Source organism: Anolis sagrei, chromosome 2 (genome assembly GCF_037176765.1).
Source record: "Anolis sagrei isolate rAnoSag1 chromosome 2, rAnoSag1.mat, whole genome shotgun sequence".
In the NCBI taxonomy this organism is placed as follows: domain Eukaryota; kingdom Metazoa; phylum Chordata; class Lepidosauria; order Squamata; family Dactyloidae; genus Anolis; species Anolis sagrei.
In genome coordinates this window covers 173,278,382-173,300,377 of record NC_090022.1, presented here as the reverse complement: position 1 = coordinate 173,300,377, position 21,996 = coordinate 173,278,382, and the positions used below count along the sequence as shown (strand labels likewise).

Genomic DNA, 21,996 nt, shown 5'->3' with positions numbered 1-21,996 from the left:
GGGCAAGAAAACATAATCAAAGCCATCCTGACAAAGAGCAATCCAGCCATCAATATAGATAGATAGATAGATAGATTGATATGATTCACACACAGAGAGAGATATAGTATCATAGATTTGAAAGGGATCCTTAAAGAAGGACAATTCTATGTTCCATGTTCCAGGGTGGACAAGCCAGACACTCTCCACATCAACACTGACAAAGAAACAGCAAGAAATACTGTTTATCCACAAGCATAAAGAAATTACATATATTAGAAACCAACACTTTCTCATTACTTTATTTTCCAGATCAACAGACTGGGCCACAGCAACGTGTGGCAGGGGACAGCTAGTAATAATAATAATCTTTATTTTTACCCCGCCACCATCTCCCAAAGGGGACTTGGGGTGGCTAACATGAGGCCAAGCCCAAAGATACAATACAGCAAAAAAAAAAAAAAAAAAAAAACAGAATGTGGACAACAAAAAATTACATCAGAATAAAATACGTACAGTAGCAAATCAAAATAAATAAAGCAAATTAACACAATATAAAATCAGACGGAATAGGCAGGCCGAATGAACGAGGTAAAATGATAAAAACCTGGATGAGGTAGGAATAGAAAATATGTAATTGAGGGGAGCCCAAAAAGGATAAACATTGAGGTAGGCTTTCAGTTTAGGGTGGGGGAAAGTGTATCATAGGGACAACACTATAGATAGAGCAGACAGAAATGGGATAAATGGTCACTCTCTGAAGGCACATTGGTTTTTCTTGAAGGCTGCTAAGGTGGGGGCCTGCCTAATCTCACCAGGTAGTGAGTTCCAAAGTCAGGGGGCCACAGTGGAGAAGGCTTTCTCCCTCGTTTGCACAAATCTTGCCTGTGGTAGAGGACGAGACGAAAGGAAGGCCTTCTGAGGAGAGATTGTGCAGGTTGGTGGTAGGAGATGCGGTCACGCAGGTAGGCAGGTCCCAAACTATTTAGGGCTTTCTAGGTAATAACCTGCACCTTGAATTGGGACTGGAAGATGAACGGCAGCCAGTGGAGCTCTTTAAACAGGGGAGTTGACCACTCCCTGTAATTCACCCCAGCTATTAATCTGGCTGCTGAACGTTGGACTAATTGAAGTTTCCGGGCCGTCTTCAAGGGAAGCCCCATGTAGAGTGCATTGCAATAGTCCAGTCTAGACGTAACGAAGGCGTGGACCACCTTGGTCAAGTCAGACTTCACGAGGTATGGTCGCAGCTAGCGCATGAGTTTTAGTTGTGTGAAGGTCCTTCCAGCCACTGCCAACACTTGAGCATCAAGTGCCAACACTGAATCTAGGAGGACTCCCAGGCTGCGGACCTGTGTCTTCAGGGGGAGTGCGACCCCCGTCAATCACAGGTTGCCACCCAATACACCAGTTGGACATATGACTGACCTGGAAGACCTCTGTCTTGTCGGGATCGATCTTCAGCCTGTTTGTCCTATCATCACAGTAGCCAGGCACTGTTTCAGTATCCGAGGGGCTTCCTTGGATTCTGATGGAAAATAGTAGTGGAGTTGGGTGTCATATGCGTAGCGACATTTACATTTTGATATCTATGCATTCTTGAAAGCCTTAGTTATGTTGCTCCACAGGATTTCAGTGTGCAGCCTTAAGAAAATGAGCGATTGCCCTGTTGATGTGTTTATTATGCTGGCCACTGCCACCAGCAGAATTTTATGACTTGTCCTGATGACTTTTTTTGCTAGTGACCCTCTTGTGTTTTTCTACTGTTTCTTCCATCTTTGATTTTTCTTCCTCCATTTAAACCATCTGTAATATAATGATGAACTGCCTGCACTGCTTTGTTTTTGGTTAGTAAAACCAAAAAGTCCTTGGAATAATGTTGCCACATTGAAAACTGGAGAGGACTCCTGAATCTTTTAGTAGTTGAGTAGAGGAAGAAATTTATGCAGATATTGTTTGTCACAGGGCAAACAAAGCCAACTGAAAATCCTTCTCCTGCACAACAGTTAAGGATACTCATTCCAGTTTACACTCTCACAAACTTATCCAGGAGACAATCATGTGAAAGTACAGATTGAGTATTTCTTATCAAAAATGCTTGGAAACAAAGGCATTTTTTTATTTTTGCAGATTTTGGAATACTTGCATTTGCGCATACACACAGACACACACAGCTGTCCCCTGCCATGCATTGCTGTGGCCCATTGCTGCCATGCATTGCTGTGTATATATGCTTTGTATGTGTATATATTTGTGTATATGTGTATATATGTGTGTTAGCGTGTATATATATGTGGTTTTGTGCATGGGTTGTGCTGTAATTTTTGGTTTTTGGATTTTTAAGTCTCTTCCACTGTGTTTTCCAGTGTTTTTATGAGTAATGGTCACTTGTTGGCCTGATAGGTGTATTGTGTCCAAATTTAGTGTCAATTCGTCCAGTGGTTTTTGAGTTATGTTCATCCCAGAAGCGAACATTACATTTTAATTTTAATTGTGTGTGTGTGTGTGTGTGTGTGCGCGCGCGCATAATGAGATATCTTGGATCTGGGAACATCGACACAAAGCTAATTTATATTTCAAATAGACCTTATACATATGTTGTTGTTCATTCGTTCAGTCGTCTCCGACTCTTCGTGACCTCATGGACCAGCCCACGCCAGAGCTCCCTGTCGGCCGTCACCATCCCCTGCTCCTTCAAGGTCAGTCCAGTCGCTTCAAGGATGCCATCCATCCATCTTGCCCTTGGTCGGCCCCTCTTCCTTTTACCTTCTACCTTCCATAATGGTCTTCTCCAGGCTTTGCTGTCTCCTCATGATGTGGCCAAAGTACTTCAACTTTGTCTCTAATATCCTTCCCTCCAATGAGCAGTCGGGCTTTATTTCCTGGAGGATGGACTGGTTGGATCTTCTCGCAGTCCAAGGCACTCTCAGCACTTTCCTCCAACACCACAGCTCAAAAGCATCTATCTTCCTTCGCTCAGCCTTTTCTATGGTCCAGCTCTCACATCCGTAGGTTACTACAGGGAATACCATGGCTTTGACTATGCGGATCTTTGTTGCCAGTGTGATGTCTCTGCTCTTTACTATTTTATTGAGATTGGACATTGCTCACCTCCCAAGAAGTAAGCGTCTTCTGATTTCCTGGCCACAGTCTGCATCTGCAGTAATCTTTGCACCTAGAAATACAAAGTCTGTCACGGCCTCCACATTTTTTCCCTCTATTTTCCAGTTGTCAATCATTCTTGTTGCCATAATCTTGGTTTTTTTTATGTTTAGCTGCAACCCGGCTTTTGTGCTTTCTTCTTTCACCTTGATTAGAAGGTTATACACATATCCTGTACAATATTTGAATGTGTATTAATTGGACCGCTAGAAAGCAAAGAGGTCACTACCTCAGACATCTATGTGGCCAATTTTGGATTATTTTGTAGTACTTCAGGATTCTGTATGAGGGATGTTCAACCTATAGTTGTCATCTTGTAAAGGTAGTCATTTTTCTTTCCTGACTGATGATTCTTCGTGTGTTCCCCCGTTTACTTTCTCTCAATTCTCAGTGACTTATGCCAGAAAGTCCAAATATGGAGGCTGCCTTTTACCCCTTGGGTCTGCTCCACCATGTCTTTCTCCTTACCTGCTGTGGAAGGCCACCTCCTTCCTTTAATTTTCTAGACCAGCCATGGACATACAGATCCTCATAAAAACCAATAAAGCAATTGTCTGAGTATGTAGGATGGTACCTTTGAGTCATGGGGGTGTTGCCTAGCTATCCTTTCCCTCCCTTAGCCTCTGGGGTCTGGAGGAGGCAAGTGCAGTTATGAGGTTGTTTTTCCCCTGAATGTTTAATACTCAGCAGTTCAGGGACTCGGCAGGGGGTGGAGGTGAGGAAAAGGCTCCGGAACTGCAGTGTCCTTGCTTTTGAGAGATTTCTGTTGCACTGACTTGCCAAAGAGTCTAAGGGACCTTCCATACAGCCTTATAACCCATAATATCAAGGCAGAAGATCCCACAATATCTGCTTTGAAATGGGTTATCTGAGTCCACACTGCCATTATATTCCAGTTCAAAGCAGATAATGTGGGATTTTATTCAGCTGTGTGAAAGTTGCACTCCCGTGACAAAGCAGTGCTAGGGCCACTCAGTTCTACTTCAGCTGCCATGGTTCCATCCTATGTACTGTAATTCTAAGATTTGTAGTTTGATGAGGCTCTGGATGAAAATTGTAAATACAACTGACTCACTGTATCTATAGATTCTATATCCATGGATGCAACTACCCATGGCTTGAAAATATTTTAAAACATCCAAAAACTAAACCTTGATTTTGCCATTTTACATGAGGGACACTATTTTATTATTTCACTGTATATGTATGTATGTATACTCTCACCCAACCTATTCAACTTGTATGCAGAACACATCATGCAATGTGCGGGGCTTGACGAATGCAAGGCTGGGGTTAAAATGGCTGGAAGAAACATTAACAACCTTAGATATAATAATAATAATAATAATAATAATAATAATAATCTTTATTTATACCCCGCCACCATCTCCCCAACGGGGACTCGGGCGGCTTACATGAGGCCAAGCCCATGCAACAAATTACAATAAAATAAACAACATCGCAAAAAAATACAGAACATAGGATTACAATGGAAATAATAATAATAATAATAATAATAAACAGTAAACCAAACATAATGACAGTGAGCAGGCCACATGTACATAAAATGATAAAAAAACTCAGGGTGAGATAAAGGTGCAGAATTATTTCTGAGAACTCGTAGAGAGACAGGGTGATAGACTGACCTTCATACAAGGGGGGAGGGTCTACCCCTAGGACGTTGAGGGGAGCAGTAGGTTAAGAATGTATAACTACTCTCCAAAAGCGCAATGGAAGAGTCAGGTTTTGAGATTCTTTTTAAAGGTTTCTCAGGTAGGGGCTTTCCTAATCTCTCCGGGCAATGAGTTCCAGAGTCGGGGGGCCACAGAAGAGAAGGCTCTCTCCCTTGTACTCACAAGGTGAGTCTGAGAAACTGGCAAGGGCGAAAGGAGGGCCTCCCCCGAAGATCGAAGAGTTCAGTCTGGTTCATGGAGAGAGATACGATCACAAAGGTAGGCGGGTCTCAAACCTTTAGGACTTTGTAGGTCAGAACCTGCACCTTGAATTGGAACCAGAAAATGAACGGCAGCCAATGGAGCTCCTTAAATAGGGGGTTGACCACTCCCTGTAAGTTGCCTCGGTTATTAATCTGGCTGCCAACCGTTGGACAAGTTGTAATTTCTGGGCAGTCTTCAAGGGTAGCCCCACGTAGAGTGCATTGCAGTAATCCAGTCTAGAGGTAACTAAGGCATGGATCACCATGGCCAAGTCAGACTTCACGAGATATGGTCGCAGTTTGCGCACGAGTTTTAGTTGTGTGAAGGCCCTCCCGGCCACCGCCAACACCTGTGCTTCAAGCATTAGCACTGAATCCAGGAAAACCCCCAAACTGCGGACCTGTGACTTCAGGGGGAATGCAACCCCATCCAAAACAGGTTGGCACCCAATACCTCGGTCAGACGGGTGACTGATATGCCGATGATATCACTTTGATCGCCGAAAGCGAGGAAGAGCCGAGGAGCCTTCTAATCAAGATGAAAAAAGAAAATGCAAAATCTGGTTTGCAGTTAAACATTAAAAAACCCAAGATTATGGAAACAAGACTGATTGATAACTGGCAAATAGAGGGAGAAAACATGGAAGCCGTGACAGACTTTGTATTTCTAGGTGCAAAGATTACTGCAGACGCAGACTGCAGCCAGGAAATCAGAAAACGTTTACTTCTTGGGAGGAGAGCAATGACCAATCTCGATAAAATAGTGAAGAGTAGAGACATCACACTGGCAACAAAGATCCGCATAGTCAAAGCAATGGTATTCCCCATAATCACCTATGGATGTGAGAGCTGGACCATAAGGAAGACTGAGCGAAGGAAGATAGATGCCTTTGAACTGTGGTGTTGGAGGAAAGTTCTGAGAGTGCCTTGGACCGTGAGAAGATCCAACCAGTCTATACTTGAGGAAATAAAGCCCGTCTGCTCATTGGAGGGAAGGATAGTAGAGGCCAAGATGAAGTACTTCGGCCACATAATGAGGAGACAGGGAAGCTTAGAGAAGACAATGATGCTGGGGAAAATGGAAGGAAAAAGGAAGAGAGTCCAACCAAGGGCAAGATGGATGGATGGTATCCTTGAAGTGACTGGCTTGACCTTGAAGGAGCTGGGGGTGGTGATGGCCAACAGGGAGCTCTGGCATGGGCTGGTCCATAAGGTCACAATGAGTCGGAAGCGACTGAACGAATAAACAACAACTGTATAATATATACAGTTGAGCATCCACGGATTTTGGTATTCACTGGAGTCCAGGACCAAACCACACTGGATATCAAGGACTCATTATACTTCTCTCTTTTTTGCACATCCCAAGGATGTTTCCGTGGCAATTAAAATGGAATCATCGATTATGAAAATGTTATAATTATTTAGTGTGGAGAGGGTGGTTTGGAAATGCATAGAAAGCTTTCCTTGAAAGGCTGAGCTACAAGAATCTGGAAGAAACAGTTGTCTTCCAGGAGAGGTTAGAGGCCCAACTTGATCTTGAGGTCTCCGATGCCTATAAATAGCTGCAATAGAGAGCGTGCGTCTGTGTGAGCTCATTGGGATTGTGTCAGGAGAAAAAGAGAAGAGGCTTTATTGCAGCTACTGGGAATTTTACTCTTATTGCAAATAGTAGGTGAAGAGACAGGGGGCGATACCATTTGGGTCCATGCAAGACAAAGTGTCATTGTCTCAGTCCCAATCTGGGTTGCTTTTTTTAGTCCCAGTTTTTAAAGTAATGAAGGGTTAAAAACTTGAATGTGACTTCATAGCTGTAGTTAGAACAGGCAGAGAAAGCAGTCTAGTATTTTCTGGGTTAATAGTTTCAAATAGTTTCTCTTTTCATTGGCAACTGCTGAGAAATATCTGTATTCAGAGCTGGATAAATCCTGGATTTCAAAGCCTCTCTCTCTTGCCATCAGTTGACTTGCCTGAGATCGATCTATCCATCCATCCATCCATCCATCCATCCATCCATCCATCCATCTATCTATCTATCTATCTATCTATCGTGTCAGGAGCAACCAGACATTTGTATTACATTTTTAACAAAGCAAGCAAACAAAGTTTACAAACTTGGTAGTTGATTAAATGTCCTTTGACCAGTAGCTGGCCACTTTGACCAGTAGAGTGCCTCTGGTGTTGCTGCAAGAAGGTCCTCCATTGTGCATGTGGCAGGGCTCAGGTTGCATTGCAGCAAGTAGTCAGCGGTTTGCTTTTCTCCACACTCGCATGTCGAGGATTCCACTTTGTGGCCCCATTTCTGAAGGTTGGCTCTGTATCTCGTGGTGCCAGAGCGCAGTCTGTTCAGCGTCTTCCAAGTCGCCCAGTTTTCTGTGTGCCCAGGGGGGAGTCTCTCATTTGGTATCAGCCATTGGTTGAGGTGCTGGGTTTGAGCCTGCCACTTTTGGACTCTCACTTGCTGGGGTGTTCCAGCGAGTGTCTCTGTAGATCTTAGAAAACTATTTCTTGATTTAAGTCGTTGACGTGCTGGCTGATACCCAAACAAGGGAAGGGCTGGAGATGTCACTGCCTTGGTCCTTTCACTATTGGCTGCTACTTCCCGGCGGATGTCAGGTGGTGCAATACTGGCTCGACAGTGTAGTTTCTCCAGTAATGTAGGGCGCAGATACCCTGTGATAATGCGGCATGTCTCATTGAGAGCCACATCTACTGTTTTAGCGTGGTGAGATGTGTTCCACACTGGGCATGCATATTCAGCAGCAGAGTAGCATAGCGCAAGGGCAGATGTCTTCACTGTGTCTGGTTGTGATCCCCAGGTTGTGCCAGCCAGCTTTTGTATGATATTGTTTCTAGCAGCCATCTTTTGCTTGATATTCAGGCAGTGCTTCTTGTAGGTCAGAGCATGGTCCAGAGTGACTCCCAGGTATTTGGGTGCGCTACAATGCTCCAGTGGGATTCCTTCCCAGGTAATCCTCAGAGCTCGGGATGTTTGTCTGTAACAGACAAGCCTGAGATTATAACAGTGCATATTTAATGTATTGTCAAAGGCTTTCATGGCCGGAATAACTGGGTTGTTGTAGGTTTTCTAGGCTATATGGCCATGTTCTAGAGGCATTTTCTCCTGACGTTTCGCCTGCATCTATGGATGCTTGCCATAGGTGCAGGCGAAACGTCAGGAAAAAATGCCTCTAGAACATGGCCATATAGCCCGGAAAACCTACAACAACCCAGTTATTCCGGCCATGAAAGCCTTTGACAATACATTAAATTGTCAAAGCCTACAACAATACATTAAATTGTCAAAACCTACAACAACCCAGTGCATATTTAGTATAATTTATTTAACAGTGATCTTGGTATTTATTTATCTGAGTTATTCCTCACCTGCCTGTTGATAGTAGGGATTCCAGTGTAGTTCATAACACATAAATATAGAGTAAGTTTGCATATAAAAAGTACAATTTAAAAAACTGGAAAGAATAAATGGAAGTAGCTTAAAACAATAACCAAGTTACTTGCAATAAACATTAATTCTGGAAAAGCAAAAGACAATCAAACACATATTGTTATTCTATATTTATATTTAGCAACAGTGCTTTTTTAAAAAAGTGTTAGCAATACTGATACTTAACTGGAAATATCATTAACATGATGTCAGTTAGGGTTGCCAGATGGAAAACTGGAGAGGGTTCTTGTAATGGATTCATAGAAGGAGGAATCTCAGCAGCTATTGCTTGTTCCTTGGTTGCATTACAAGTGAGAATTTCCTCTTGTACACAAAGCCATTAAAAATACAAGATCCCTCTCCAGGTTTCAATCTGGCAATACTAGATGCATTGAAAGCTGATTTTTAAAGGAATACTTTACCATCCTTGCAGTTCAAAAAGAGAGCTTTGAGATGTAGAAAGAGGAGGAAATTATAATGGGTTGTTGTAGGTTTTTCCGGGCTATATGGCCATGTTCTGGAGGCAATTTTTCTCCTGACGTTTCGCCTGCATCTATGGCAAGCATCCTCAGAGGTAATGAGGTCTGTTGGAACTAGGGAAAATGGGTTTATATATCTGTGGAATGACCAGGGTGAGACAAAGGACTTTTGTTTGCTGGGGCTAGCTGTGAGTGTTTCAGCTGATCACCTTGATTTGCATTCAATGGCTTGGAAGCGCCTGGGGGGAATCTTTTGTTGAGAGTGATTTCATGTGCCTGTTTGTTTCCCCTCTGTTGTTTTATAATTATAATGATAGCAGCAATGTGGAGGAACAGAAAGGTCTCCCATGTATTCATTTGCTTGTTAATACATTTGTGAGACAAAGGTCAGGACTTCTGAAGTCAGTCTTTAAAGCTGAATGAGTTTGAAATCAAGCAATTTAATATGGTTGTGGATAGTGACATCCAGACCTTGGATAGTGAGTCCTGACACGTGGTTATCAAGATACGTTAGGCAGAAAAAGAAACTCAACAACGAGCCACTGAGAGTCCGTTCCTAGTAAGACTAAAAGCTATGACCCAATGTTTCCCAATCAAAGAAATCTCACCAGGTGAAGCAGAAGCCACCGGGGAGTTTATTCAGTCCAGCCAGAAAAGATGACAGATAGCAGTTAGCCGCTCAAAGAAGTTGACATGTTTGATACAAGCAAAACATACATTTTAATACTGCACAGTCTTTTGTTTTTCCCGCTCCTGGCCGGCTTCGCACTGATTGGTGGAGCCAGTCTTGACATCATGGCCAGCTTGGTGGATTCCCTCTGTGAAGCGGGATTGCTTCACCCTTCAGCCAATCAGGGAACGTTCTCTGCTTCCAATGCAGATTTCTGCTCTCCAATGGCTGACTGGGCAGGATGAGAGAAAAGAATACATTCTCTCTCTCTTGAGATGAACAAAGCAGGGACATCAGGTCCATGATAGTTATGGGTTTTTCCTTTGTATGGTGGGTGACCCATCAAGATGGGTTTGTCCCACCCTGGTCATTCCACAGATATATAAACCCAATTTTCCTAGTTCGAACAGAACTCACTACTTCCGAGGATGCTTGTCATAGATGCAGGTGAAACATCAGAAATGCTGGACCACTCTAACAACCATGAAGTCAGACTCCACCACCACCACCACCACCACCACCCCCCACGCCGCTTGCATTTCTTATGTAGTTTGGGTTCTCTCCAGCCCAAGTCGAACATGAGCATTAGCCCTTTACCATGTCCATGTTTGGGAATTGTTAGCTGATGAAATAAATTGCATATATCAGGACATAAACTGCTTCTCTGACCTGTTTGTATGTGAGAGGGAGCAATGCATCTGTCTATATTTTTGGAGTTTCCCCAACAGCATGGCTGTGGGGACTGTCATAATGAACACCTATATAGGTAGTTCCCCAAGTTACGAATAAGGTTCTGTAGGTTTGTTCTTAAGTGGAGTTTGTATGTAAGTTGGAACAGGAACATTTGTAAGTCCGACCATATATATATATATATATATATATATATATATATATATATTCAGCTTTGGATAGCATAGGGAAGGGTTAACACCCCTGTGGTGTTTGCTTTGCTCTCTGTGTCTCTTCACTACACTTTCTGTCCCTGGTTTTTGTGGGTGTTTTTTGGAGGGTTTTTTGTTTGTTTGTTTTTTGGTCCTGTCAGGAGCAACTTGAGAAATTGCAATGCGCTTCTAGTGTGAGAGAATTGACCATCTGCAAGGATGTTGCCTAGGGGATGCCTGGATGTTTTGATGTTTTACCATCCTTGGGGAAGGCTCTCTCATGTCCCCACATGAGGAGCTGGAGCTGATAGAGGGAGCTCATCTGCATTCTCCCTGGATTCAAACCTGCAACCTGTCGGTCTTCAATCCTGCCAGCACAGGGGCTTGGCCCGCTGCACCATGGGGGGCTCCTGTCTCTGTGAGAATGGGATTTTGAAAAAAAAATGGCTTGTTGTGGAAACAAGGGTTGATTGATAAAGCTTCAATGGAGACAGTGGTTCTCAATCTGTGGGTCTCCAAGTGTTTTGGCCTACAACAAGAAATCCCAGCCAGTTTACCAGCTGTTAGAATTTCTGTGAGCTGAAGGCCAAAACATCTGGGGACCCACAGGTTGAGTACTACTGCCCTAAGATAACTCTTTCAGGAGTGAAATTTCTTTCCAAGGGGTAGATTGCTCTCATTTCCTGTTGTCTCACACCTGTTCTTAACTATGAGTTGTTTATAAGTTTGAGGTTTGTAACTGGGGCACTGCCCGTAAATTTGCATATACACTACTGTGTATAAGCAAATTCAGACTATGATATTAGAAGAGGTAGAGCTTTCTCGATGTGTACTTGACAGATCTCATTTGGGAGCAGTAGTCTAGCAGATTAAGCAAAAAGTTAGAATGATTAACCTGGAAATATTTAGATTGGGTTTGCATAGTGTATTTTGTGGGGTGAGGTAGTTTGGCTCACAGGATTCAGTTGGTCTCCTGTACCATAGATTCAATCATATATATATATATATAAGCAGTCCTTGGTTTTGCAAATTTATATAAGGAGCAGTATTTTAAATACCATTGCTTATCATGGGACTTGAGCATCCACACATTTTGCTATGCACAAGGGTCCTGGAACCAAACCCCAGTGGATACTAAGGACCCATTCACTGTACATTTGTTCCAAGCTGATCTTCCTGTTAAATGATTCGTTTTTGTTCTTAAACCTATTTTGTTGAAAAATAACTTCAAATTACCGTATATTCTGATGTATAAGACTACTTTTTAACCCAAGAAAATCTTCTCAAAAGTCAGGGGTCATCTTATACACAGGAGTCATCTTATGCGCGGGAGTAGCCTTATGCATGGGAGTCGTCATATCCGGGAGTAGTCTTATTTGCTGGGAGTCATCTTATAAAGTGGGTGCTGAAACTTCCAATCCGGATTGGAGAATCTGTGGTTGCAGCATATGGTGGGGGGTGCTCAAAAATGGCAGTGGCCGCGTCCCTGGCATATGCAGCAACTGTATGAAAGTATTAAGGGCAACGCTGTACAAGTATGGTAGGAAAAAATCCATTAATCAGGATTCGTGGACTTAATGTGGTCCCGATGGTGAGGTGAAGGGGCTCCTCACCGGGAAGGTGTAAGTGAAGGGTGGAGCAAGCTGCAGGGTGCCCGGGGTATAGAAAGAAGAGATAGAGTGGCTCTGGGCCCAGAAAAAAACACTTCTTTTACCTGTCTGGCCTGCCCTTGTATCCTATTACTGTCCCTCCTCCTCTGCCTCTCAGATCTCGCTCCTGAAGGCTGCAGTTAAGTGGTGCATGTGCGCAGGTGCGAGATCTGAGAGGCAGAGAAGGAGGTATGGTAATAGGAAGTTTACCATACTGAAATCAAATCTGATGTTTTTTAAATTTTATTTGGTGTGCGTTGGAAGAGGGGTAGTCTTATACGGCGAGTATATCCCAAACTCTATATTTTAACTGGATAAGCTGGGGGTCGTCTTATACGCCCAATCGTTTTATATGCCAGAAAATACAGTATATATCTATCTATCTATATCTAAAAGCAGTTCTTGATTTTGTCAATTTGTATGAGGAGCAGCATTTTAAATGCCATTGCTTATCATGGGACTTGAGCATCCACACATTTTGCTATCCAAAATGTGTGGATACCAAACCCCAGTAGATACCAAGGGCCCACTCACTGTACATTTGTTCCAAGCCAATCTTCCTTTTAAATGATTCATGTTTGTTCTTATACCTATTGTGGTGAAAAATAACTGCAAATTAGTCAAGGTATTGATTGAATTGGATTACACTCTTTGTTTCTTTAAGAACTGCAAAGGCCAACTGTGTGAGGAGTCGGGTACACACTTTTTTGACCAGTAACCCTGACAGACACTGAATAACCTTGGGAGCCAGAGGGAAAGTTTGATTCCCCCCCCCCCCCAATCTCTTATTTGTATAGCCAACAGCAACAATAAAAACCCAGTTACTTTCCTGTATTTATATTTTGAGAGGCAATTCCATTGGTGTCAATCGAAGTGTCTTTTGAAATGTAAATAGCTGCATCTCAGAGAGTTTTTTGTCAGCATCATGGAACAGCTTCAAAGAAAGAGGGAGAAAAACTTAAATGTAGTTGCTGTTTACATAACAAAAATAGTGCATGTAGCCTTGAGATACTCAGCCTTGAAATAGATATAATAGTTAGATATACAGCCCACAGCACTCACTCCTGAAGTGAACTCCTAAGAAGATAAAATTCTCTCCTCACCTTGGCAGAAAAAGAGAAGAATGGATTCTATGTAATATGCCTGAAAAGATTTGTGTATTTGTGTAGATTGTCAGCAAAAAAACATGGAGCAGCAGAAGATCAAATGAAACGGCTGGTAGGTTGCTGGGTGATTTGCAGCAGACTACCGGGCTGTCTAAATCTCAGTTTTTAAAACAATTGGTTTAACTTAGGCGATCCCTCGTAGTCCAAGGATGATGGTCCTTGAAGGTCGGTGTTCTGTCGGTGGGTCTGTAGGTGACTGTGGAGTACAATTCTTGATCTGCATCTTCTCCCACAGTGAGGGCATTGGTTTCCAGGTGGAAGGCGGTCCCAGTCGGGGTTGGCTTGATGTACCTTCCTCTTCACACGTTTCTCTCTTCCACCCTCCATCTGTGCCTCTTCAAATTCTACAGCACTGCTGGTCACAGCTGACCTCCAGCTGCAGCACTCAAGGGCCAGGGCTTCCCAGTTCTCAGTGTCTATGCCAGAGTTTTTAAGGTTGGATTTGAGCCCATCTTTCAATCTCTTTTCCTGCACGCCAACATTCTGTTTTCCATTCTTGAGTTCGGAGCAGAGCAATTGCTTTGGGAGACAGTGGTAAGGCATCCGGACAACATGGCCAGTCCAGCGGAGTTGATAGTGGAGGACCATCACTTCAGTGTTGGCGGTCTTTGCTTCTTCCAGCATGCTGACATTTGTCCGCTTGTCTTCCCAAGAGATTTGCAGGATTATTCGGCGGCAGCGTTGATGGAATTGTTCCAGGAGTTGCATGTGACGTCTGTAGACTGTCCACATGTCGCAGGCATATAGCAGGGTTGGGAGGACAATAGCTTTATAAACAAACACCTTGGTGTCCCTACGGACACCAATTGGTAGCACCAAAATGACTAGCCCCCTGCCCTAAAGTGTCCTGCTGAAAAGAGAAACAGAGAACAGTGATGAATTCATTTTGTATGTTTGGAAACACTGTAAACTTTATTCAGTTCTGGTCAGAGAGTGTTTTGGACCCTAAACAACAAAGAGTCTTGCAGTATCTCAATGACTTCAGTCCCTTTCTCTGATTTGTGGATCTCCAGTTGGTAGAAGTTTTATAGTTGTATTTTTATAGCTATGATGGTATGCGGGGAAATGTTGTGGGTCATCACAGCATCCCAATGTAAAACCCCAAATGATGCCATACCTTTTCAGGAATGACCTGTCAGTGATAAACACATATCTTGCTTGTGCATATGTCCCTTTTTGGTCAGACAACTGTTATCTGATCCAAGGGTGGTCACAGTCCAAGCTGCAAGCTGCCTGAGCCCCTTGAAACCCCTAAATGTGGCTCTTGGAACCACCTAGAGCAGTGTTTCTCAACCTTCCTAATGCCACGACCCCTTAATACAGTTCCTCATGATGTGATGACCTCCTACCATAACATTACTTTTGTTGCTACTTCATAACAGTAATATTGCTAGTGTTATGAATCATCATATTAACATTTGATATGCAGGATGTATTTTCATTCACTGGACCAAATTTGGCGCAAAAACCCAATATGCCCAGATTTGAATACTGGTGGGGTTGGGGGTGGATTGATTTTGTCATTTGGGAGTTGTAGTTGCTGGGATTTATTGTTCACCTACAATCAAAGAGCATTCTGAGCTCCACCAGTGATGGAATGCAACCAAATTTGGCACACAGAACTCCCATGACTACCAGAAAATATTGGAAGGGTTTGGTGGGCACTGACCTTGAGTTTTGTTGTTGTAGTTCACCTCCATCCAGAGAGCACTGTGGACTCAAACAATGATACATATGGACCAAACTTGACATGAATACTCACTACAGCCAAATGTGAACACTGATGGAGTTTGGGGGAAATAGATTTGGGAGTTGTAGTTGCTGGGATTTGTAGTTCACCTACAATCAAAGAGCATTCTGAAACCCACAAATGATAGAATTGGGCCAAACTTCCCACACAGAACCTCCATGACCAACAGAAAATAAGTCTGGAGAGTTAAAAAACTAGAAGATTTTTCCTCTAGAAATCATATGACAATGCCAAAGCTCTTCCAGGTTTCCTGCCGCTGTTCTTGTTGTCTCTTGGTCAAACTGGAAAAGAAAACTACTCAGATCTTGGGAAAAGTTGGAGTTCTTTTGTTGTTGCTATAGCTTTTGGAATCTCTCATTGAGCACAGCATAGTTGGTAGATTTTGGGGAGCTAAAGCTTTCAAGTCAATTCCAACTCATGGGAACTGTACAGTGTCTCTAGCATGAGGTTTTCTTCTCAATATTTCTTCCAAAGAGGTTTGCCTTTGCTTTCTCCTGATGCTGAAAGAGTGTGGCTTGCCCAAGGTCACCCAGAGGGTTTCTATGGCTGAGCAGAGATTTGAGCTGTGGTTTCTCAGACTTCTCTTCCAGCAGTCAAATCATTGCAATGCACTACACTAATTCACCTGGGAAAATCAAAGCCTGCTAAAGTGGTGCAAAGTTGGGTTGGATTAATCTCTTTTATGCCATTTGATCTTCCTTCCAGGTCCTGCTCATCCCCCACGGCTCCTGGTCAAGAGTCTTTCCTTGGAACCCAGCCCAGAACCTCGCTCCCCAGAAGTCCCCCAACGTCTCATCTCTGACCCAGGACCTGACAACATCCAAGGAGATGCAGCCAAGCTCAGACCACTGAAACGAAACCCAGGACCAAAGCCACAAGGTAGAAGCTCCCTTGGCCTTTCACCCTCCTTCCAGGGGTCCTGGACTATTACCCCCATCATCCCCAGCTTGCAAGGCCATTGTGTGGTGGGGAGAGTGGGAAGGCTAAGCTAGGTTCATCATTCCCACTAATCCCAATGTTAGTAGGCTATTTAAAGATGTTTCCAATGCACAAGCATAGTTTTGGCAAAGCAGCCATTTCTTCTGTTTCCAACCTTATACACTGTGCTAGAGGGCAATGTTCCTCTGTCTGATGTGGCAGACAGAGCATTTATCACACACACCCCTCCACAAGTGTGCCAGGAACTGACACTGTATTTGTTCCAATTGGTTGCTCTTGTTTACTGGAAATGTACCAAAACCTGACTTAAAACCAAGTCTAGAGAGTTAAAAATAAAATAACTGTAGATAAAAACCATTTAAACTATAAAAACATCAAACATAGACATAAGCATGAAACATATTATTGCTGCAATTAACAATGTAGACCTTTCTCTTCCTCTCCCCCCTCTCCCCAACTCTCTCTCCATAGTGTTTCAGCCCTTCTTTTTACACCCTCCCTGCTCCCCCCCAACTCCCAACAGACACAAAGTTATTTAGGTATAAACTGAATAAAAAATGGGGGGGGGGGGCAGCAAGGAGGAGGTGAAAGGGAGGCCTGGGCCTTCTTGGGGGATGGTAAATGTGATATGAGGTCCTTTGGGCGGGTGGAGGGAGAGTCTTATCTGATGATGGTAGTAGGCTACTGATCAGTTTCATAAAAGTCCAGAGGAACATAGATTTTATTAGTTGTGGTGTCATAAGTCAGGTGTGACCTCTATCACTTTGCCAGTAGACTGAGGATGGGGAAGGGCAACGAAGTGCAGCTGCCCCTGAGGAGAGTTGGTGTGTAGGCTGCACCTTCCACTCTGGAGGAGTGACGCCCCCTGGCCTCCCTTTCACCTCCTCTTTGCTGTCTGTTGGAGGGAGGGGGCAGCGAGGTGTAGCTGCTGCTGAGGAGAGTTGGTGTGTAGGCTGCACCTTCCACTCTGGAGGAGCTGAAGTCTCCTGGCCTCCCTTTCACCTTCTCCTTGCTGATTGATGGAGGGAGGGGGCAGCGAGGTGTATCTGCTGCTGAGGAGAGTTGGTGTGTAGGCCGCACCTTCTACTCAGGAGGAGCTGAAGTCTCTTGGCCTCCCTTTCGCTTCCTCCTTGCTGGCTGTTGGAGGGAGGAGACAGCGAGGTGTAGCTGCTGCTGAGGAGAGTTGGTGTGTAGGCTGCACCTTGCACTCTGGAGGAGCTGAAGTCTCTTGGCCTCCTTTTCACATCCTCCTTGCTGGCTGTTGGAGGGAGGGGGCAGCTAGGTGTAGCTGCTGTTGAGGAGAGTTGGTGGATAGGCTGCAGCTTCCGCTCTGGAGGAGCTGAAGTCTCCTGGCCTCCCTTTCACCTTCTCCTTGCTGATTGATGGAGGGAGGGGGCAGCGAGGTGTAGCTGCTGCTGAGGAGAGTTGGTGTGTAGGCCGCACCTTCTACTCAGGAGGAGCTGAAGTCTCTTGGCCTCCCTTTCGCTTCCTCCTTGCTGGCTGTTGGAGGGAGGAGACAGCGAGGTGTAGCTGCTGCTGAGGAGAGTTGGTGTGTAGGCTGCACCTTGCACTCTGGAGGAGCTGAAGTCTCTTGGCCTCCTTTTCATATCCTCCTTGCTGGCTGTTGGAGGGAGGGGGCAGCTAGGTGTAGCTGCTGTTGAGGAGAGTTGGTGGATAGGCTGCAGCTTCCGCTCTGGAGGAGCTGAAGTCTCCTGGCCTCCCTTTCACCTCATCCTTGCTGGCTGTTGGAGGGAGGGGGCAGCGAGGTTAGCTGCTGCTGAGGAGAGTTGGTTTGTAGGCTGCACCTTCCACTCTAGAGGAGCTGAAGTCTCTTGGCCTCCTTTTCACCTCCTCCTTGCTGGCTGTTGGAGGGAGGGGGCAGCGAGGTTAGCTGCTGCTGAGGAGAGTTGGTTTGTAGGCTGCACCTTCCACTCTAGAGGAGCTGAAGTCTCTTGGCCTCCTTTTCACCTCCTCCTTGATGGCTGTTGGAGGGAGAAGCAGCGAGGTGTAGTTGCTGCTGAGGAGAGTTGGTGGGTAGGCTGCACCTTCCACTCTGGAGGAGCTGAAGTCTCCTGGCCTCCCTTTCACCTCCTCCTTGCTGGCTGTTGGAGGGAGTGGGCAGCGAGGTGTAGCTGCTGCTGAGGAGAGTTGGTTTGTAGGCTGCACCTTCCACTCTAGAGGAGCTGAAGTCTCTTGGCCTCCTTTTCACCTCCTCCTTGCTGGCTGTTGGAGGGAGTGGGCAGCGAGGTGTAGCTGCTGCTGAGGAGAGTTGGTGGGTAGGCTGCACCTTTCGCTCTGAAGGAGCTGAAGTCTCCTGGCCTCCATTTCACCTCCTCCTTGCTGGCTGTTGGAGGGAGTGGGCAGCGAGGTGTAGCTGCTGCTGAGGAGAGTTGGTGGGTAGGCTGCACCTTCCACTCTAGAGGAGCTGAAGTCTCTTGGCCTCCTTTTCACCTCCTCCTTGCTGGCTGTTGGAGGGAGTAGGCAGCGAGGTGTAGCTGCTGCTGAGGAGAGTTGGTGGGTAGGCTGCACCTTCCACTCTGGAGGAGCTGAAGTCTCCTGGCCTCCCTTTCACCTCCTCCTTGCTGGCTGTTGGAGGGAGTGGGCAGCGAGGTGTAGCTGCTGCTGAGGAGAGTTGGTGGGTAGGCTGCACCTTCCACTCTGGAGGAGCTGAAGTCTCCTGGCCTCCCTTTCACCTCCTCCTTGCTGGCTGTTGGAGGGAGTAGGCAGCGAGGTGTAGCTGCTGCTGAGGAGAGTTGGTGGGTAGGCTGCACCTTCCACTCTGGAGGAGCTGAAGTCTCCTGGCCTCCCTTTCACCTCCTCCTTGCTGGCTGTTGGAGGGAGGGAGCAGCGAGGTGTAGCTGCTGCTGAGGAGAGTTGGTGTGTGGACTGCACCTTCCACTCTGGAGGAGCTGAAGTCTCTTGACCTCCTTTTCACCTTCCTCCTTGCTGGCTGTTGGAGGGAGGGAGCAGCTAGGTGTAGCTGCTGCTGAGGAGAGTTGGTGTGTAGGCTGCACCTTCCACTCTGGAGGAGTGAAGTCTCCTGGCCTCCCTTTCTTGCTGGCTGGTGTAGGGAGGGGGCAACGAAGTGTAGCTGCTGCTGAGGAGAGTTGGTGTGTAGGCTGCACCTTCCACTCTTTGTTACCTTTCCATGTGCTTTACAGCCAATTTTGATTACAAAAACAGCTTTGAATAGAATACAAAATACAAAATAATGCATCTCAGGCTCCTTTGGTCCTTGGTACATCGTGGAATAATATCGCATTTAGACCTTTTTTCTCCAAAAGGAGAGTGAACATAAGAGGTGCAGGCGGTGTCCAGCTCCTGGAGCGCTCAGTAGGATGATGTGAGGTAGAACTCTCTGATGAGCAAGATGCCAATCTCATACTTTGTTGTTATTATTCACATATGGGCAACATAAGGTTTTTACCCATTTCAACCTTTTTGTGATGATACCCAAGTTGATCTCAAGGGCTGTCTTCTCATGATTCATCATTTATTTTTAGGCTTTTAATGTTGTCTTCCAAAATATCCGCAAAGGCAGCAGACTCACCCAGGCAATAAATGCAGTGTCACAAAGACACTCAAACCTTATATAAAAGAACACATCAGAAACAGCAACACTGCTAGAAATAATTTTTAAAGGCCAAGTTGAAGAGATGTGTCTTGGCACCTTTTCTAAAAGCTGAGAGCAACTGGGAGAGACGTCAGCCTTTGCTGAGATTTTGTGCATAATGTCTGATGAGGGCACTCAATGTGGAGCTGCTCTTGAATATGAAACCTCAGCTGGTGCTGGGGAATAAAGCCGCCAGATTCCTGATTGGAATATCATGAAGGCACTATATAATACCGGCTGCTAGTATGCTTCTGCCAATATGTTTCTGGACTGAATCCAAATGCTGGCGATAACGTTGGGAGCTCTAAACAACCTGGGGCGTTGATAATTAAAGGAATATGGCTCCCCACGTATGCTTTCTTCAGGTCTGAGGTCTACTGTAGACACCCCCCCCCCCCCCCGCTTTGTGTATACTACATGGGGAGAGAATTGCAAATTACCATCCTTCTAGGATCCCTGCTTGCTGCTTTTGAGGTCAGCAAGGTTTGTTAACACAATTGAAGATTTAAAAGGTGAATGAAGTTCAACAGTGACAACTGCAAGATACTCCACTTTGGCAGGAAAAACGAAATGCAAAGATACAGAATGGGGGACAATGCCTGGCTCGAGAGCAGTACGTGTGAAAAAGATATTGGAGTCCTTGTGGACAACAAGTTAAACATGAGCCAACAATGTGATGTGGCGGCAAAAAAAGCCAATGAGATTTTGGCCTGCATCAATACGAGCACAGTGTCTAGATCTAGGGAAGTCATGCTACCCCTCTATTCTGCTTTGGTTAGACCACACCTGGAATATTGTGTCCAATTCTGGGCACCACAATTCAAGAAAGATATTGACAAGCTGGAATGTGTCCAGAGGAGGGCGACTAAAATGATCAAGGGTCTGGAGAACAAGCCCTATGAGGAGCGGCTTAAGGAACTGGGCATGTTTAGCTTGAAGAAGAGAAGGCTGAGAGGAGATATGATAGCCATGTATAAATATGTGAGAGGAAGCCACAGGAAGGAGGGAGCAAGCTTGTTTTCTGCTTCCCTGGAGACTAGGACGCGAAACAATGGCTTCAAACTACAAGAGAGGAGATTCCATCTGAACATGAGGAAGAACTTCCTGACTGTGAGAGCTGTTCAGCAGTGGAACTCTCTGCCCCGGAGTGTGGTGGAGGCTCCTTCTTTGGAAGCTTTTAAACAGAGGCTGGATGGCCATCTGTCGAGGGTGATTTGAATGCAATATTCCTGCTTCTTGGTAGGAGGTTGGACTGGATGGCCCATGAGGTCTCTTCAAACTCTTTGATTCTATGATTATATCATTCTATGATCATCCAAATGTACACATACATGATTTTGATCTGTTTTTATCATTTAACATTCTTTTATATCCTTAAAATATTAAAATCATTTGAACTGTTTGAAATTTTAAGTTGTTTTAAGTTTTTGAAATGTTACCACGAGCTGACTGAAGTTATGCAGGATGGAATGGGTTACTGACATTTTAGGACAGGTTGAGCATCCCTTATCAGAAATGCTTGGAAGCAGAAGTGCTTTGAATTTTGGATTTTTAATTTATTTATTTTTTGAATACTTGCATTTGCACATACATACATGAGATATCTTGGAGGTGGGACCCAAGTCTTAACATTACATTCATTGGGTTGTTGTAGGTTTTTTTGGGCTATATGTTCATGTTCTAGAGGCATTCTCTCCTGACGTTTCGCCTGCATTTATGGCAAGCATCCTCAGAGGTTGTGAGGTCTGTTGGAACTAGGAAAAAGGGTTTATATATCTGTGGAATGACCAGGGTGGAAATGCTGGACCACTCGAACAACCACCATGTCAGATTACACAGAGAAGCCATTGAAATCCACAAGCATGTGGACAATTTCAACAGAAAGGAGGAAACAGTGGTCCACGCTCTTGTTACATCCCGAACAGATTACTGCAACGCACTCTACGTGGGGTTGCCTTTGAAGACTGTTCGGAAACTTCAATTAGTCCAGCGGGCGGCAGCCAGATTACTCACCGGAGCGTCATACAGGGAGCATATCACCCCTCTGCTATGTCAGCTCCACTGGCTGCTGATCCAGTTCCGAGCACAATTCAAAGTGCTGGTTTTGACCTACAAAACCCTATACGGCTCCGGCCCAGCGTACCTGTCCGAACGCATCTCCTTCTACGTCCCGCCTCGGAGTTTAAGATCTTCTGGGGGGATCCTGCTCTCGGCCCTACCTCTATCACAAGTGAGATTGGTGGGGACGAGGAGCAGGGCCTTCTCGGTGGTGGCCCCTCGCCTGTGGAATTCACTTCCCGGAGAAATTAGGTCATCGACATCCC

At 45.0% G+C, this 21,996-nt stretch overlaps 1 protein-coding gene across 1 annotated transcript in view; it reads left to right on the top strand.

The window, feature by feature from the left end:
- The window catches only part of FGD1 (FYVE, RhoGEF and PH domain containing 1), a 146,780-nt gene that overhangs the window by 78,545 nt on the left and 46,239 nt on the right, over nt 1-21,996 (top strand). Inside the window, exon 2 of the mRNA XM_060763285.2 lies at nt 15,826-15,999. Coding sequence (XP_060619268.2) covers nt 15,826-15,999 — 174 coding nt within the window. The remainder of the gene's footprint in view (nt 1-15,825; nt 16,000-21,996) is intronic.